We start from the raw sequence: 19,356 nt of genomic DNA, 5'->3' as shown, positions 1-19,356 counted from the left end.
AGATCCCCTACCTCCTTACCAGCTACTTCACTGCTCCCTAGAATTGGCCGTAATTATTCCCGGGGTCTCTTTCCCCTCCCCCAGCACACATATACATCCCTTTTCTGCACGCCACAGTGCCACATTCTGCAATGCGTAAAATAATATTTCATTTATTTCTGCCACCTTCTGAAATGCTATGAGAGAAGCGCACCTTTAAATAATTCTTTTTTGTTGTTGGAAGTGCTGAATGGATGCAGCGCACGCTGCTGTAGTTTCCGTGCACTATTTTAATAGGGCGAGTGTGACACCAGAGTCAGGCCAGAAAACCCGCTGCCGTTGGTCTGATGTCCGGCGGTTATGACCGCGCTTGGCGGTAGTGCGGTGTCACGCGTGGGCGCCGTGACGTGAAAGGGACGGTGGTGATTGGTCTGTCTCCCAAGTGAGCCAGACCGGTGACTCAGTCCTTAATGGGCGCGCGCACCGCCCTGCCGTGATGCTGGACGCAAAGCAAAGCGTTCCCGCTCTGTAGCCTGTTTATCGTTAGCGTAGCGGCGCGAGCGCGTAGCGTCCGGCAGAGTGGCGCGCTCAGGCCGGCTAGCTCGCGCGCCACGTCTCCTGTTTCACCGGTAAGAGCGCATCGTTATATATATATGGCGGCGTGACACTTTGATTAGCCGTGCCTCCCGTGGTTTCCTCCGCAAAGGTCCCGTCTATCGACAGATCGGCGATTGATGAATCTTCCTGTTCCTCTGAGTGTATGTAATGGGAGCTGGTGGATCCACCCAGCCGATCTCGGCCAGATTGTAATTACCTCTTTCAGGAAATGCTGCTGCCTGCCATTTCCTGAAAGAGTAGCAATTTCGAACGCGCTGAAGTTATTTTTGTTATTTACTGGTAGAATCAAGTTGCATGCAGTCGCTGTAAACAAAGAGGAGCGTATTGTACTCTAGGGAACTAGGTTCTGTATTTGTGGCGTATGTTTCATTTATTTCTGGTGTGATTTTGCTCTCAGTCTCCTGCACTGTCTTTAGTCTCAGTTATAAACTCCCTATGTCCCCTGCACTGCCTATGCACTGTTATAAACTCCCTATGTCCCCTGCCTGTGCACTGTTATAAACTCCCTATGCCCCCTGCTCTGCCTGTGCAGTGTTATAAACTCCCTATGTCCCCTGCCTGTGCACTGTTATAAACTCCCTATGTCCCCTGCTCTGCCTGTGCACTGTTATAAAGTCCCTATGTCCCCTGCACTGCCTGTGCACTGTTATTAACTCCCTATGTCCCCTGCACTGCCTGTGCACTGTTATAAACTCCCTATGTCCCCTGCACTGCCTGTGCACTGTTATGAACTCCCTATGCCCCCTGCTCTGCCTGTGCAGTGTTATGAACTCCCTATGTCCCCTGCTCTGCCTGTGCACTGTTATGAACTCCCTATGTCCCCTGCACTGCCTGTGCACTGTTATTAACTCCCTATGTCCCCTGCTCTGCCTGTGCACTGTTATAAAGTCCCTATGTCCCCTGCACTGCCTGTGCACTGTTATTAACTCCCTATGTCCCCTGCTCTGCCTGTGCACTGTTATAAAGTCCCTATGTCCCCTGCACTGCCTGTGCACTGTTATAAACTCCCTATGTCCCCTGTCTGTGCACTGTTATTAACTCCCTATGTCCCCTGCTCTGCCTGTGCACTGTTATAAAGTCCCTATGTCCCCTGCTCTGCCTGTGCAGTGTTATAAACTCCCTATGTCCCCTGCACTGCCTGTAAGCTGTTATAAACTCCCTATGTCCCCTGCCCTGTCTGTGCACTGTTATAAACTCCCTATGTCCCCTGCACTGCCTGTAAGCTGTTATAAACTCCCTATGTCCCCTGCTCTGCCTGTGCACTGTTATTAACTCCCTATGTCCCCTGCTCTGCCTGTGCACTGTTATTAACTCCCTATGTCCCCTGCTCTGCCTGTGCAGTGTTATAAACTCCCTATGTCCCCTGCACTGCCTGTAAGCTGTTATAAACTCCCTATGTCCCCTGCCCTGTCTGTGCACTGTTATAAAGTCCCTATGTCCCCTGCCCTGTCTGTGCACTGTTATAAAGTCCCTATGTCCCCTGCCCTGTCTGTAAGCTGTTATAAACTCCCTATGTCCCCTGCCCTGTCTGTACGCTGTTATAAAGTCCCTATGTCCCCTGCCTGTACGCTGTTATAAAGTCCCCATGTCCCCCGCACTGCCTGTGTGTTAATTTCTAACCTTCTTATGCCCCCCAGAAATGATTGACACTCCCTGCAGCAGTAACTGTGTGATACTCATACTGTTGGCCTCACTTCTCCTCCTCCTCCTCCTCCTCACAGAGAAGCAAGGCCCGGAGCGGAAGCGCATTAAAAAGGAGCCCACCAACACCAGGAAGTCGGGCCTGGCGTTCGGGGTGGGCGTGCCGGGGATCCGGACCGGGTACCCTCTCTCGGAGCGGCAGCAGGTGGCTCTCCTCATGCAGATGACGGCTGAGGAGTCGGTTAACAGTCCAGGTGGGCGCTTGTCATTGAGGTCACGTCTCTGCACCAGCCGCGCTGCGACGATCCTGCTCCTCCCCCCCCCCCCCCCCCCACCCCCGCAACACTCACACCCCCCCCCCATCTCACTCACATCCTCCCCTCTCTCTCTCTCTTTCTCCATCTCACTCACACACTCCCCTCTCTCTCTCTTTTTCTCCATCTCACTCACACACTCCCCTCTCTCTTTCTCTCTCTCCGTCTCACTCGCTCCCCTCTCTCTCTCCATCTCACTCGCTCCCCCCCCCCCTTCTCTCAGGCTTCATGAAAGGACAGAGACAACGCCACCTAATTACAATTCAATTACACAAGATAACCCTCATCAATATCAATTACCGTGGCTAACTCTGCCGTCGCCGTCCTCGCCTCATGTTGTTGATTAGTTTCCTCAGCGAGGACAAGAAAGCGTCCTAAGTGAACACAAAGGAGTCCGCTTTCTGTCGTTGATAATAAACTGATTGCTGTCTGTCGATATGTGCACCGTTATACTTTTCACACGCACACCAGTCAGCGGCTGTCTTGCTTCAGGCCCTGTGGAGCTTGGAGCAGGACAGTGCATGAAGAGATTTTACCCGCGCAATTAGCCGTTCTGAGCCGAGCAGGCAGGGTATCCGAAGGTCAAGCCATTAGCTGGGCAGCTCTTCTGATCTCGGTGTCTTCACCCGTGTATTACATTACCCTCGTTTTTATAGGACGTTTATCGCGCCCGTTTCATGTGCTGGAACGCCGTTTTCAAAAGCCAAAGCGGAGATAAACCATTTTTGGCAGCGCAGGGGAAACGGGTTCTTTTCTAGCGCATTGAAGTCGGCGCTCCGAGGACGTCTCCACAGAGGACACGGGAGGGTTTGAGTCACATCCTCAAGCAGGGTTCAAGACTACATCTGACAAGTGCAGTAATGTAAATGTCACAAAAAATAATTGGCTTTAGTCTGTGTGATGACCACACCGGCAGGTATGGTTTGATGCGATGGCAACGCTCTCGGTGCCTGCGTTTCGCTGTGCAGGAGCGCCACACGCTGGCGGAAAAAGGGAGTGCGTTGCATCAGTACACCACGGTGACTCATCTTCAGTGCTGACCTTATCTCGCAAGATGCTGTTCTGCAGCCAACACCAGTGCAATACGTTTACATTTACAATTTCAGCTGATGCTTCCCAGTGTAGTTAACTAAAATACGCATTTGACAGGAGTTAAGTAGGGCCTTAATTAAATCAGAAAAACCTCCATTCTGTTCAGTGAAATGGAGTGCGGTGATATAACAAGGTTGCTGCGTGCGATCACTCATTATTTATGCGTTTATTCACGAGCGCGCCAAATAAGGCATGGCGTTTCCCTTCCAGAAACAACGCCAAAGCACCAGTCGAGTCTGGGTCAGAAGGGAACGCCAAACTCCGCCTCTAAAACCAAAGACAAGGTGAACAAGCGCAACGAGCGGGGCGAGACGCGGCTGCACCGGGCCGCCATCCGCGGCGAGGCGCGCCGCGTCAAGGAGCTCATCAACGAGGGCGCCGACGTGAATGTCAAAGACTTCGCAGGTGAGCACGGGGGGCCCGTCCCCACCCCCCCGCCCCCCGTCCCCCGTCCCGTCCCGCCCATCCAGTGGTGGGTCTTTATAAGGTGCAAGAAATACAAAATGTTAGATGTGTGCTTTTGATGCACTTAGTATGGCTGATGTTCATTTCCTGCAAGTTCTATGCGAATGAATGCGAGTCAGTTGGGTTTTGTCTCAGGCTTTTAATGATGTTAATAGGGGGCTTTATTAATATTTTAAGTAGTGTTTTACATGTATTCATCTTAACTTCTTAAAGGCAAAGGAGCTTGTCAAAGTTCGCAACCGATTTTTGTTGATCGATAACTCCATTGCCATAGAAACCAGAAATCTCAGGGGAGTGACGGTCCTGAAGGCCAATAGCAGCCCCCCCCCCCCCCCCCCACTCTGTCTTTAACCCTTTGAGTCCCACTGCGTCCGTACTGCTGTCTCCCTGTGTTGCGAGCGCCCTCAGCCGCCTGTTTTGACTGTGCGCCCGTTTTCGGCCGTCAGGCTGGACCGCGCTCCACGAGGCCTGTAACCGTGGCTACTACGACGTGGCCAAGCAGCTGCTGGCGGCCGGGGCGGAGGTCAACACCAAGGGCCTGGACGACGACACGCCCCTGCACGACGCGTCCAACAACGGCCACTTCAAGGTGAGCTCCCCACCGGCACCGCCCCCCGACTGCGCTGCTGAGAAGGTCTGGGGCTTAACATTACATTACAGGCATTTAGCAGACGCTCTTATCCAGAGCCACTTACACAACTTTTTACATAGCATTTTACATTGTATCCATTTATACAGCTGGATATATACTGAAGCAATGCAGGTTAAGTACCTTGCTCAAGGGTACAACGTGTCCTACCCGGGAATCGAACCTGCGACCTTTCAGTTACAAGCCCAGTTCCTTACCCACTGTGCTACACTCCGTCCAGTCAAAAATGTTGGCCTCGCCTTGAGAAGAAAGGTTTTTAACCGGGAAAGCGTGACGAGATTTGTAAGCCCACACCAAGTCGCTGGCCCTTATCATGCTGATATTGTAAACGCTTGTTGCACTCAACCATATACCTTAGCTTGGTTTTCTTTCTCAACATTTTTTAGTTTGTTTGTTTAGACTGTCATTGTTTTTGTTTTCTGTAGTAAAAAAATAATGTACTTTCCTAGGAGTTTTATATATGAAAATGCAAGGATGCCAGCATCCAGTTAAAACAGAACTGTTATGTATTGAAGAAAACGATTATGGATGGGTGCTCAAATAATCAGATGGGTCCAGTAATCCTGTTTTGACACCATGGTTGTGAAAAAGGCAGAATAAGGTTAGAACCTACATAGTTTAGTGAATTTTTGCAGCGCATAGGTTTGACATATGCAGTGAGTGCCATAATGTTTGGGACAAAGTCATATTTTTTTCTTGATTTAGGTCTGTTCTCCTTAATTTTCAATTTATAATTAGACAAATGGCTTCACAGGTGTTTCTGATTAGTCAGGTCTGTTCAATTACTTCTTCACTGCAAGTGTAAGAGAGCTCTAACCACATTAATTGTTTGATTACTAATCTAAAATTATGAAGTTAAGAGCTAAATCAAGAAAAAAAAATTATATATATGGTTTTGTCCCAAACATTATGGCACTCACTGTATATCACGTTTTATCAAGCACTAAAAACAATCTCTTCACCAGAGGCCTGTGTGGTTTTCCTTGTGTAGGTGGTGAAGTTGCTCTTGCGTTATGGCGGGGATCCTCGTCAAAGCAACAGAAGAGGAGAAACACCACTGAAAGTGGCAAACTCCCCTACCATGCTGAATCTCCTACTTGGCAAAGGCACTTATACGTCCAGTGAGGAGAGTTCTTCAGGTCAGTATATGAGTTGTGCAAACACGAGGAATTCCAAGGTTATTTTGGTGTTGTGATTTTGTATGTGTTTTGTGAAATATGTTTTTTCATTTGACAGTGTTAAAGTATACTGAATACTGACATTGTTGAATATTAATTCAGGTAAAGCCTGCTACTGTATCATTTTCAAGCAGTTGTACTCTAAATGGTGTGCTTTAACTGAAACTTCTCCTTGCATTGACTGAATTTTTTTTTCCTTTTTTGCTGTTTACAGAGTCATCAGAGGAAGAGGATGCGCCTTCATTTGCTCCATCCAGCTCTGTTGATGGCAATAATACAGACTCAGAGTTTGAAAAAGGTCTGAAGCTGAAAGGAAAGGGCCTTGACCCGCCTAAATCAATAGCCACACCTATAAAGGACGAGTATGAGTTTGACGAGGATGATGAGGAGGAGCGCGTGCCTCCCGTTGATGACAAACACCTGCTCAAGAAAGAATTTCGCAAGGACTCTGCTACCAAGGCCAACAGCTTAATTGCCATCCCCAAAATGGAGGTCAAAACTTATTCCAAAACCAACTCGCTGACACCAAAGAAGGCCGCAAGGCGCATCCTATCCGACACCAACAGCTCGGATGAAGACGAGCGAACCGTGTGTTTCACCCAGACACCGGTTGCACGGCAACCAGCCCCAGCAGCTAATTCTAAAAGCCGGGAATCTGCTGCCATGACCTCCAAGCAGCAGAAGGAGAAGAGCAAGGTTAAGAAGAAGAGGAAGAAGGAGACGAAAAACAGTGCTGGCAAGGAGGTGCGGTTTGGCAAACTCAATAACAAGTTCTGCACCTCCGAGTCAGAGAGTGGGGACGTGGAGAGTGAGGATGACAAGGGCTCTGTGCAGAACTCAAACTGCATGAAGGACTCTGCTGCCTTGGGCCAGAAACAGTCGTCCATCTTTGGATCTCTCTCTGCTTCCTCCTCTTCGTCGCATGGAAGCTCGGGCTCCCAGAAACTGATGCAGTCGCTGGCGGAGCAGCACCCGAAGCAGTGGAGGACGGACGGCTGGAAGACCGTGTCCTCCCCGACCTGGTCTGACGTCAGTTCTCTCTCTGACTCGTTCAGGACACGGATATCCAGCGAGTCGGACTACTCATCCGCGGACTCGAGCGTGGAGTCTGTGAAGGAGGTGAAGAAGAAGCCACAGGACAGCAGGAAAAAGAACAATGCCACACACAGCAACATTTCAGAGAAAAAGAGCTCCTCTGATTTCTATAAGGCCTCTAATGCGGAAGGGGCGGTCTCAAAGACAGACAGAGACGGCAAGGTATTGAAAAAGCATAAGGTAAAGCACAAACACAAAAACAAAGAGAAGGAAAAGGCCCCAAGTCTGGTGCTCAACCAGGACATGAATGAGAAATTTGTCAAAAGCTTTTCCTTCGATTTTGATGACGCTCAAAAGTCCCTCATCGTGGACACAGAGTCTGCTGCAGAAAACAAAGTCAAGCTCTCAAAACACGATAAAGATCATTTAAAAAAGGAAGAGCGGATGTCTAAGGGCAAGGCAGAGGAAAAGGACTGGCCTTGTGGAAAAGACACAGTAAGAACTGCTAAAGAAGAGAAATCCAAGAAGTCAAAGGAGTCTACCAAGGAAAAGATGATCAAGGAGGAGAAGGAAAAAACCTTCAAAGCAGAAAAAGAAAGAAACACAAAGGACAAAGAGAAGCCTAAGGAGGACAAGCAGAAGACCCACAAAGATGAGAAAAAGAAAAAATCCAAGGACAAGTCTTCTAAAGTGGACAAAAGCAATGAATTAAAAGAGGATAAACATCTAAAATCAGAGAAAGAGAAAAATGGTAAGGAGGAGAAAGAAAAGTTGAAAAAAGAAAAGGTGCCCAAAGATGAGCCAGATTATGAGGACTATGATATCACGAGTCGTTTTTTAGATTTGGATGACAGCAAACTCAGTGCCTCAGACGACCCCAATGACCGATGGGAGTCTGACCTGTCTTCAAGCTCGTCTCTCTATGGAGATGACAGCTGGGATGCTCCTGTAAAGGAATATAAAGAATACAAAGCCAACAATGCTGTCAAACTGATTGTTGAGACTATGAAAGAGGAGAACCGAGATCGGAGAAAGGACAACAAAGTCAAAGACAGGAAATTGGAGCACAGTGAAAAAGAGAAGAAAGAGCCTGCCTCCAAAAAGAAAGAAAGGGACTCATCAGAAAAGGTCGGTGAAAAGAAAAAGGACTCTGATAAACAGAAGCTAAACTCCACCTACTTACCTGAAAAAGAGAAGAAAAGGAAAGAGTCTGCAGAAAGCATTAAGGAGAAAAAAGATAAAGATTCTATGGACAGTAGCAGGGAAAGGAAAGACACCTACGAGTTCACTAAAGAGAGGAAGGACTCCAAAATGAAGCAAGATGATATGTCCAGAGATGAGTATGGATGCGATGCCTTTTTCAAAGACAAATCTGAGAGTGAGACTGCTGTCAAATCATTGGAGCTCAGAGAGAGGAACCACTCTGCGAAGGAGAAGAAAGGAGAAGCTACAGAAAAGGAAAAGAAAGACAAATCTAATAAAGGAGACAAACACAAAGAGAAGCCTAAAGATAGGAATTTCCTGGATTCTGAAAAAGAGAAAGCAGAGAAAACCTCCACAGAAAAAGCTCCTAAGGAGAAAGATGTAGACAGAGGCTCCAAGGACAAAAAGGACGGAACAAAAGACAAGCACAAAGACTCTCACGGTAAAGACAAGGAGAGGAAAATGTCCTTGGAGCAGAGCAAAGACAGGAAGGAGAAGGACAAACACGTGGACAAAGAGAGGGACTTCCTGGAGGCAAAGAGAGAAGAGCGAAAACCTGAAAAGGTACGAGAAAAGACCTGGTACAAAATCGCCGACATCTTCACCGATGAAAGTGAGGATGAGGAGGATGACACGTACAACGGAGGGGTACTTAAGCTCAGTGATTCCCTTGGCCTTTCAGATCCCCACCGCAAAGACTCCACACCGGACCCGGATGAGATAGAGCTCTTTCACAGTGACAAGCATAGGAAGTACTCCGCAGACAGCAAGCAGCACTCCATGGAGAAAATTAAAGAGAAGGATTACAAAGACAAGAAGAAAGAAAAAACCTTGTTTGATGGTGGAAAAGACAGAAAGGGCTCTATAGATAAACACAAAGACAAAAAGGAGAAGGAGTCTGTGGATGGAAAGCATAAGGAGCGCAAAGACAAGGCGACTGTTGACTCCAACCAGGAGAAGAAAAGTAAGCAGAAGATCATGGAGAAGAGACACTCTGGGGATGAGAAGCAAAAGGGCAAATATAAAGACAAGCCTGACAAGGAGTATCCTAAGGACAGGAAGCCCTCTAAGGGAAATGGCGAGAATGAGAAATCCCTACTGGAGAAGTTGGAGGAAGAGGCCCTGAATGATTACAAGGATGACTTCAATGACAAGATCAGTGAGATCTCCTCAGACAGCTTCACTGACCGAGGCCATGATCTCAGCAGTTTGTGTGACTCTTCCATCAGCCTTCCAGACATCACGGAAGACAGGAGGGACTCGCTGTCCATATCCTACCCCCAGGACAAGTTCAGAGAAAAGGAACGACATCGGCACTCATCGTCCTCCTCCTCCAAGAAAAGCCATGATAAAGAAAAGGACAAAATCAAAAAGGAGAAGACCTTTGACAAGCGAGATAAGTCAGAGGAGATTAAAGAGACATACGGACGTAGAGAGAGCCTGCCCTTTGAAAAGGAATCCATGCCTCTAGAGGCTGACCCCTATACTTTCCCATATGGGACCAAGCCTGATGGTGAGGATGATATAGACAAGACGCTAGAGTTTGAAAAAGAGATGTCCAAAAAAGCAGACAAGGATAAGGCTGGGGGCATCATCGCCACTGAGAAGATCAAAGACAAAAAGAAAAGAGAGAAACACAAGGATAAAGTTAAAGAGGATAAACATAAATATACAGACAGCTTTGGTTCATTTAAACACTCAAAGGAAGATCAGAAATCTGGTCTGAAGGAGAGTCCCCAAATATCTAATTTGAAGGAGAAGTCCAAAGAAGACAGCCCCAAGTTTGACATCCGAAACAAGGACAGAACCAAGGACATTTTGGACAAGGACAGCAGGAACGATCACACAAAGTCCAGGTCAAAAGAGGAGAGTGACCGGTTGCCTCAGTCCAGAGATGCAACACGAAAAGACAACCGTCCCCGGGACAAGCTGCTTGTTGATGGTGTTCACAGGTTGACAAGCTTTGGGAAAATGCTCTGCGAGAAGGACCTAGAGATTGAAGAGCGTCATAAAAGGCACAAGGAGAGAATGAAACAGATAGAGAAGCTGAGGCACAGGTCTGGTGATCCCAAACTGAAGGATAAAGCCAAGCCTGGTGAGGACCTGCGTAAGAGTCGCTCTGACCTGGCATCTAAAAAATTAAGTTCTTTAGACACCATGTTAAAGGAGAAGAAGTCCAAAGACATGGGAGTTCCAACTCAGATGATGTCACCTGAGAGAAAATCTCAGCCTGCTGATAGCCAGAGCTCTAAAGACTGGCTTATGGGACATCAAATAAAGGAGAACCTCCCTGCTTCTCCACGACCAGACCAGAACAGGCCGACTGGTGTGCCCACACCCACATCTGTAATCTCGTGTCCTAGTTATGAAGAGGTCATGCAGACCCCACGCACTCCTTCTTGCAGTGCAGAGGACTACCCTGACCTCATGTTTGATGGCATAGACTGCCAGAACTCATCCGCTATGAGCATGTCCATGAATGCTTGCTCTCCATCCTTCTTTGACAGGTATTCCAACACGCCGCATGGATTTCAAGAAAATGCTTGCCTTACCCCCGCAAAGAACCTCCAGATGCCCGTTCTAAGTCGCTCGGCCTCAGTTGATGGCAGAAGGCCTTTCGACGAGGAGTTCAAAGTAGACGCTGACAAATTCCTTCGACAGCAGAGTGTTCCTGCCACATCTGAGTTCGAGTCTTCCTCAGTCCTTCATCCGCTAGAGGAGAAGTTAGTCCCAGTGGACAGGCTTGACTGCTCACCTCCCAGCTTTTCACCCCACATTGGGAGGCCCTCACCTAAGCTGGAGCCAGCTGAGACTGCACTGGATGGGGTGTCCTCAGCTATCACTGCTACAGACAGCAGTGAGCACCTTTCTGATTGTGTCTACAGCAACTTCCTGTCCAAGCCCTCGCCTCCAGTGCACAGACTCGACCCTCAGGAGCCTTGTTTGGACATTGCTGCCCCGCCCACCCCTGCCCCTGCTGCTCTACCCCCTTTGGATATCGACGAGCTTTCAGAACCTCACCATCCTCTCCACTTGTCGCCCCACAGTGAGCCCAGCTTTATCTCCACTGACCCCATGAGTGGCACAAGCTTCCTGCCCCCAGTTGAGGAGGAAAAAGATGGGGAGAATGAGGAAGTGGATGAAGAAGAAGGGGATGAGGATGAGGATGAAGAAGAACAGGAGGAGGAAGAAGAGGATGATGACCCAGAGGAGGTAGCAGAAAGTGAAGGTCACTTAGCTGAGGGGACAGACCCCTTCAGGGATAACAGCCCCTGCAGTCCACACCTCCCAGAGCCTGAGAAGAAGGAGTGGCTAGAATCTCCAGGCAGAAGGGATTTGCCAGACACTGTCCCACTGACACCCACCCATCCCCCGGTGAGCCTAATGGAGAACTCCCATGATCACTCAGTCAGCTGGACTGTCAACTCTGACATGCTCCTAAAATCTCCCCAAAGAATTGTGGAGAGGCCAATTGTGGAATTTCCGCCAACCTCAAAGGTCTTCCCCTTACCACACCCAGAAGACAGCCTGCAGCAGCACCTTTCTACAGCATTAGCCTGTCCCCCAACAGAAACTTCACCCTACTCTACCTTCCCCAGGGCTTATTGCCCCCCGCACATCCCTGAGTCAGACTATGAAGAGCAGAAAGACCATGTGGATGACATTCCCACCCCAGCAAAACCTGTTACAGCATCTGTGGAGTCAGAGCCCATCTTCATGTCCTCTTCATCTACCCGGCTGGAGGCTTTCTTCACTGAATGCAAGCCCATGCCTGAGCCTCCATGTTTGACAACAGACAGCAGGCAGGACTCCCTCAGCTATATTCCCGAAAGCAGCATCCCCCCACCTGTGAGCCTTGAGCCGGTGGTGTCCTGGGTGGATCCTTTTGTTCCTCCAGTGGATGACTTGGAAGACTTGGGCGCCTTCTCTCTGCCCGACTTGCCCTTACAGGAAAAGGAAATGCAGGAGCCCGAAGTCACGAACTCAGAACCCCCAGAGAACAAATGTCCTCCGGCTGAAGTCACATCTCCAATCGAGGAGACGAGAGAGGACCCAGACCTAATGGAGCTGGAGATGCCTTGCTTAGCCCAGGCCCCCACCTCGCCGGCTGTGGTGCCATTGAGTGAGCCCACACGGGAACCCGACTTACCTTTGGAGGACAGCTGCAGATCTCCGCAGGATCTGGAGCCAGAACCTCAAAAGGTACCAGAAAATGACTCCATTGACATGGGAGCTCCAGAGGAAAAGGAGCTATTTGAGGAAAGTGACAGGCACCCACTGCCATCTGCAGTCGATGACAGCAGTGACCAGGAGCACTTGGTGATGGATCTTGCAGTAAAGGAGCCCACTGCAATCGCTGTTGCACCATGCCCAGACCTGGTGACGCCTGTGGAATTGGACGCCAGTCAACAAGCTCCCACCACCACAACGCCAGTTCAGTGTAGCCCTGTCCACTCTACAACGGTGACCTCAGTGGACACGCAGTCCAATGCAGACCAGACATCCTGTAACTCTATGGCGCCTAAGGCAGCAACTGCATTGCCCATCATTGAGGTTCCCAAAAAAGTGGAGGAGATCCCTCAAAGAATGACCAGGAACCGGGCCCAGATGCTGGCCAATCAGAGTAAGCAGAGCTCCGCTGTTCACGCCAGCGTCACATCGTGTGGCCCAGCTCACAGCACCACCAGCACCACCACTGTGGTTACCACTTCCTCCAGTCCCACAGAGAAAGAGGAAGCCTCCATTACCACTACCATCACCTCCAGCTCAACCGTTGCAGCTCCAGCTGTGGTCAGCAAGAGCAAAAGCCGGGCTGCTGAGGAGGAGGACTCCCAGGCTCAGCACCCGCGCAAGAGGAAGTTCCCTCGATCTGGCCCACAGCAGGTGCAGGTCCAGCTAGTCAACACGGCCATGCAGCAGACTCGGGAGATGATCCAGCAGACCCTGGCCGTCATCGTCAACGCCATCAAGCTCGATGATATTGAACCTTACCACAGTGACCGCTCAAACCCCTACTTCGAGTACCTGCAGATCCGAAAGAAGATTGAGGAGAAACGCAAGATCCTGTGCTACATCACACCGCAGGCCCCACAGTGCTATGCTGAGTATGTGACCTACACCGGCTCCTACCTGCTGGACGGCAAGCCCCTCAGCAAACTGCACATCCCCGTGGTACGTCTTCTTTAAACCAGCCATGGCGAAAACTCATCACATTCATACTTCACCATACAGTAACATTGTGGCAGGTTATATAACATTAATAGAAAATGTGGATTGATTGATTGATTGGTTTTGACAGTTGCTCTTGTGCAGTGCACCTTAAAAGCATGCCATGGCAAGACTTTTTTTATCAGTTTTTCTATTATCTCTTCATATTCTTCTGTGTATATACTAGAGATTCTAGTCAGCTTCCTAACACACCATGCAGCTCAGACTCGCAGCACCAAAAAGTTTCAGTGCTTTTTAAATGCGTAATCGATCGGTCTGTTTTCCGAGTCGTGGGGTTCTGGAGGTGGTCCGGTAACCGCTTGTCCCGGTTCCTTCAGATCGCCGCGCCTCCGTCCCTGACGGAGCCCCTGAAGGAGCTCTTCAGGCAGCAGGAGGCGGTGAGAGGGAAGCTGAGACTGCAGCACAGCATCGAGAGGGTGAGCGCAGAATCCCGCCGCGCCGCGCCGCCGTCTCTCTCTATCCTCCCCCCATTCCTCCCTCCCTCCCTCTCCCTCCTTCCCCCCACCCCCCCTCGCCTTCACTTTCTCTACCTCCTCCAATCACCTGTAAATTCCAGACTTTTAGGAAAGGGCTTTGATCATTCTGCATCGTTGCTTTGAAGCATGATCAAAGCTTCCGTGTACGAGAGAAATAACTCCCAGCATTCATCGCTCTGGCCAAGCGAGAATATTACAGCGCAGACAGAAACCCGACTGCTTCCACGTTTGTTTTGCTCTCTGAAGTACTTTCTACAGAGCTTGCTGATAATTGTGTTTAAATAAGTTCCTGCCTTTGACAGCTTCCTTATCAAAAGTTTCACCCAGAGATTCAAAAACAAAAGTTGTGGGAGTACAGCAGTTGTGGCTTTCTTCCTGGCAGTAACTTTACTGGTCCGTGTTTTGAGCTGCTTGAATCTCCTGTGTCCATAGCTTGAAGGTCATCTCTCTCCCACTCTCCCCCATTTTCTCTCCTTCCTGTCTTTCCTTTCTTTTTCCTCCTCTTGCAGGAGAAGCTGATCGTGTCGTGTGAACAGGAAGTCCTGCGGGTGCACTGTCGTGCAGCGAGAACGATAGCCAATCAGGCTGTCCCCTTCAGCGCCTGCACCATGCTGCTGGACTCTGAGGTGTACAACATGCCCTCTGAGAATCAGGTGGGTCCACAGCACCGGCATTCTGCACCTGGGATGGGCAGCTGCAGTCCCCCACGGTCGCTTCCTGTATTGAGACAGGAGGTTGCTAGGTAACCAGTGGGCAGTAGCTGCAGTGACATTTTCCCCTTTGTTAATGCTTTCTTCCGCCGCAGGGCGACGAGAACAAATCGGTGAGGGATCGCTTCAACGCCCGACAGTTCATTTCCTGGATTCAGGACGTCGACGACAAATACGACCGCATGAAGGTGAGCGCCCCGGCCGCTGGGCGCCTCGGTCCGTTTACACTCCCGCCGTTTGGAAAAGACAGCCTGCGTTCGGTTCGGCCGTTCTCCGTACCGGCCACGCCCCCCCCCCCCCCCCCCCCCCCCCCCCCCCCCCCCCCCGGCTCCGCACTGGCATGTAACTCCACCCCCTCTCTCTCTCTCTCTCTCTCTCTATATCTCTCTCTCTCTCTCTTTCCCTGTCTCTCTCTCTCTTTCCCTGTCTCCCCCTCTCTCTCTCTCTCTTTCTCTCTCTCTCTCTCTCCCTCTTTCTCTCTCTCTCTCTCTCTCTCTCTCTCCAGACTTGCCTGCTGATGCGGCAGCAGCACGAGGCGGCGGCGCTCAACGCCGTGCAGAGGATGGAGTGGCAGCTCAAGGTGCAGGAGCTGGACCCCGCCGGGCACAAGTCCCTCTGCGTCAACGAGGTCCCGTCCTTCTACGTGCCGATGGTGGACGTCAACGACGACTTCGTGCTGCTGCCCGCGTGACAGTGACTCTGCCGCATGCAGGCTGTCCGGCATCACCTCTCAAAAAGACATCCAACAGACCGTATGGTAAGGGCTAGCCAGTTTGAAAAAGGAATTATTCTTTCTTGAGGAAAAACAAAAACAAAATCTATATTATATATAAAAATGAAAACAAACAAAAAAAAAAAAACTTGTTTATGATTCCCTCCTACGAGAGGAGGCAGTATCTTTTTACCGGGAAAACACAACTTGCACTTTCATCCTACAAGTTTTTAATGCCTTTTCTTTGAGGCTTAGACCCCTCTGTTTGATTTTATTTTCCCCTTCTTTTCATTTTTTTGGAAAAGGAGTTCATTAAGAGATTTTGTTCCTTTACTTTTGGTTCCCTTAAAAAAATAAGATGTTGATGATGATGATGAAACTGAGGTGGGGGACAGTCCTTGATGTGTGTGTACATCAGAACCATGGCCAGGGTGAGAGAGCGGGGGCTGGGCCGTGCGCTCACTGACCCGCAGTGGCGCCCCCCTGCCCCGCCCCGCCCCGAACCGCAGCCCATGCTACACTGCATGGCGGGAATCCGGGGCTCAGACAGCGGGCCCCCCGCGGCCAGGGGGCAGCGGTGTGCGGGTGGCCCGGCGGCCGGACAGCAGGAACCCAGCTCTGACGGGACGGTGCGGCCGTAGGACTGGGGGTGCGGGGGTTGTGGGTTCGCATCTGGAGCGAGAAAGAGGCCGCACCCTCAGCTACGCGGCGTCGGACTGAGAGGGGCGGAGAGGGAGACGGGATCTCTGACGCTCGCCTGCAGGATCAATCAGCCGCTACCATTCACTGCAAACAACTGCACAAGGAGGGGGGAGAGGTGGGGGAGGGGAGGGGGCGGGGGTGGGGGCGGGGGAGGGGGAGGGGGAGGGCGGAGACACAGGAATGTTGACATTCAGGAGGCAAAGACTTTGAGAAGTGTTTTATGAAAATATTCTTTTTTTTATTTTTTATTTGTTTTTCTTTACTTGGGCATTTCATTGTTTTCTCTTTTTCTGAGAAAGTGACTTGAAACACTACAGAGCCAATATTAGTTTAAAGGAAAAAAAGAAAATTGAAAAAAAAAAATTGTATCCCGTAAATTCTGTACAGTTTTTTATATACGTTAAACAATGTATTCTCGCTGCCTTCTAGATAATTTATTTTGCCACACATTACTGCACAGTTGTAAATAAGGTATGTACTGTAACATCACTCTCAGTTAGGTGTAAAAAAAAGAGAAAAAAAGGAAAAAAAAAAGAAGAAAATGATCTTTGTATGTACAGATTATTCTGGGGCGATGCTTTTCCCTCGCAAAACAATGGGCCAAAATGTGTTCACATTTTCAGTATTTTAAAGACCGTCTCCCATTCAGGTCCACTGTTCTCTTCTGGCCTTGATCAGAGGCAGGTAGTACCATCACGACCAGAGAACATCTACATCTAACGTTGGAAAAGCCTTCCTTTTTAAAACCTTCCTCCAGACTATTACAAGTCCACCACAATCTTAACCGCTTGATGTAGCATAATGGTTATAAAATTGTTCAATGAATAATAAAGGTATATTATGTTTTGCATTATTACAGAATTATCTTACAGAAAGATTTAACCAAGAAAATGCCTTTATACAGTATATTTTTAATTTACCTTGCGCAAGTACAATTAAGGTACACCGGACAAAAGATTACTTCAGATAATGTAGGAACACGCACACTCTTTGATCTACCTTCAGAGTCAATAGAAATGTCATAAATTTAAGAGTCCACTGCATCATAATATTTATGTACGTGTATAACTGTGGCATTGTAATGGTCAAAGCATCCGAGTCTGCGCTTGTGAATTAATCAGTGGGTCTATACACAGAATATATGTCGGATTAGTGGTTGTAATTTTCACAAGGGATGTCTTAACTTGACTGTTTTTTTTGTTTTTTTTTATCACTGAAAATTGTGGGGTTTTTAAACTTTTGTTACAGCCTTTCATTGAGATGTTCTAGAAATATATTTTGGCCAATATACATTTTAGTAAAAACACTTTCATACACTGTCCAATGGAGAGTAGTGGGATAGAATCCCATTTTTAGATTCACCTCTTTGGCAGCTGTAGAACAAATACAGAAAGGTTTAATACACAGTCTGACCCGTTCAAAACTTTTTTCTTCTTTTTTTTTGTCGTAATAATTTAGTTAATTTTAGCTGCTTTGAGTGTGCTGCCCTGAAGTTCTTGTTCTGTATCTAAATCTCAGTTTTGTCTGTTCTGTATTGTTTTTGTTTGGGATCTTAATGGTTTCTCCCATTCTGAGTAGTTTTAGGAAAGTACAGTTGCATCTTGCTATGTCATTTTCAGCACGGCCACAAGGTGGAGCTAAAAACATTTATCTTCACGGAAATGGAACACAACCAGCCCAGTTGTTACAGGCCTTTTAATTTTTTCCTTTTAATATATATATTTTTTTTTTTAATCCAAACTCCTGGGTTACCATTCATCTGCAAGTTTGTTGTTAAAGGTGTAGAAAAAAGGAGAACAGACAGTTTTACCTTTACCCTGTTACCTTGGCCATTTGATTGATAGTAATTGTACCCATTTTATTTCAGATGGTTTATTTGATTGTTATTGGGTTTGGTTTTAATTATTGTTAGTTTCCAGTCTTGCATTGTTAAATTGTTCTGTCTACGTGTCGCATGCTCACGCATCCATTTTATTCTGGGGCTCTGTCAGAACCCACTTTTTTAACAGATCGTCAGTGGTATTGTCCTTGGTTTTAAATGTAGACTCTGTATTCTCTTACAGAAACACAGCCAATTATTGTCAGAATTGCTCATGTACTACTGTGGAACCCTAATATCTACATGCAGAAAAGAAAGATCTCTTATCTTTCTATCGGTAAGATTAGAATTAAAACTGCATTAATTGCCGTTTATTTTTGTGTTTAAATGCAGCCTTTTTACAAACGATTTTAACAGACTTACTTTTACCAAACTGACTACCTGTACTTTGGTGTCAGTATTTGTTAATTTATTGGAAGATCTTGTTTGTAAAATCAGAAACTGCATAATTTCATATATTGTACACAATGTGTGTGGTAAGGGTGCAAAATTAATTACACAAACAGAACAATTCATAAATGCACCAACTGTAGCTTCATAGCAAAAAGCAAATAACATCATACATACAGGTATCTCTCACTATTATTTTGTTTCCACTGCAGGTGTCAGTGTGAGTGTCAGAATTACCATGATTTAAACGCATATGAAGTTGATCTTAGTCGCAAATTGCGTACTTAAATTATGGAAAAGTGCATTTGAGAGATTTCTGTACAGTTGGACATTTTAAAGTCGGTTATTTGAACATTTGGTCATGCTTTCTGTCTGAAGAATAATCGCGTCGCGTTCTTAATCGCAGTGCTTTTCAGCAGAATGGGCACGTTCACAGAGTCCTGCGTCCTTTACGGTCGTTTTCGCGTTTCATGTATACACGTCCTTTGTCGCTTCCATATTTTGTATCATGCCTTTAAGTCCTTTGCTTTACCTTTGTTTTTAAAATCAATCAAGGCTTGAAATTGTGAAGGTTGATGTTGGGGGATTCCTTATTGAACCCAGTGAGTGGAATTAGTGCAGACAGACATAACTGAACCATTTATTTTATTTTATTTTATTTTATTTGTGTTTGCGTAATGCCTATGCTGCTTGCCATAGTTCCCCGGCGTGGGTAGCCTGAGTAAACGTGCGCACCTACTGAGTTATTTGGTAAAGGATTTATTGCGAATCTCACAGATCCTTCCCCTGTCCTGCCTCAGGGTTGTTGTCCTAAAACACAGACACATTAATAAGCTATCCGCCTGCTAACTGTACTAAAACAAGGCACCGTCCTCTCATGATTATCAGTTCCAGCATAAAAATCCACATTTGAGGTGCTTGTTAATTCAGGCTGTTCCTTTTCTGATTAAGTCAACCCCCCCCCCCCCCCAACCTCCTGTGCAGTTAAGCACTTAGAAATTCAACAGACGTTGCATTCTTGAAGTTACCTCTACTGTTCACGATGTTTTTTTTCTCTCTCTCTGACATAAACCGGACAGATTCG

General features: G+C 47.8%; 1 protein-coding gene across 1 annotated transcript in view; it reads left to right on the top strand.

Annotated features, from left to right (window-relative positions):
- The window catches only part of ankrd11 (ankyrin repeat domain 11), a 109,551-nt gene extending 93,434 nt beyond the window's left edge, over positions 1-16,117 (top strand). The window contains exons 5-13 of the mRNA XM_035417338.1: positions 2,319-2,492; positions 3,855-4,049; positions 4,556-4,698; positions 5,750-5,897; positions 6,151-13,346; positions 13,721-13,819; positions 14,389-14,532; positions 14,685-14,777; positions 15,095-16,117. Coding sequence (XP_035273229.1) covers positions 2,319-2,492; positions 3,855-4,049; positions 4,556-4,698; positions 5,750-5,897; positions 6,151-13,346; positions 13,721-13,819; positions 14,389-14,532; positions 14,685-14,777; positions 15,095-15,280 — 8,378 coding nt within the window. The 3' untranslated portion in view covers positions 15,281-16,117. The remainder of the gene's footprint in view (positions 1-2,318; positions 2,493-3,854; positions 4,050-4,555; positions 4,699-5,749; positions 5,898-6,150; positions 13,347-13,720; positions 13,820-14,388; positions 14,533-14,684; positions 14,778-15,094) is intronic.
- The last annotated feature ends 3,239 nt before the right edge of the window (positions 16,118-19,356 follow it).

The sequence above is a fragment of the Anguilla anguilla genome, chromosome 5, assembly GCF_013347855.1.
Source record: "Anguilla anguilla isolate fAngAng1 chromosome 5, fAngAng1.pri, whole genome shotgun sequence".
Classification (NCBI taxonomy): Eukaryota; Metazoa; Chordata; class Actinopteri; order Anguilliformes; family Anguillidae; genus Anguilla; species Anguilla anguilla.
The sequence above is the reverse complement of the archived record's forward strand: the minus strand, read 5'-3'. Positions and strand labels throughout refer to the sequence as shown.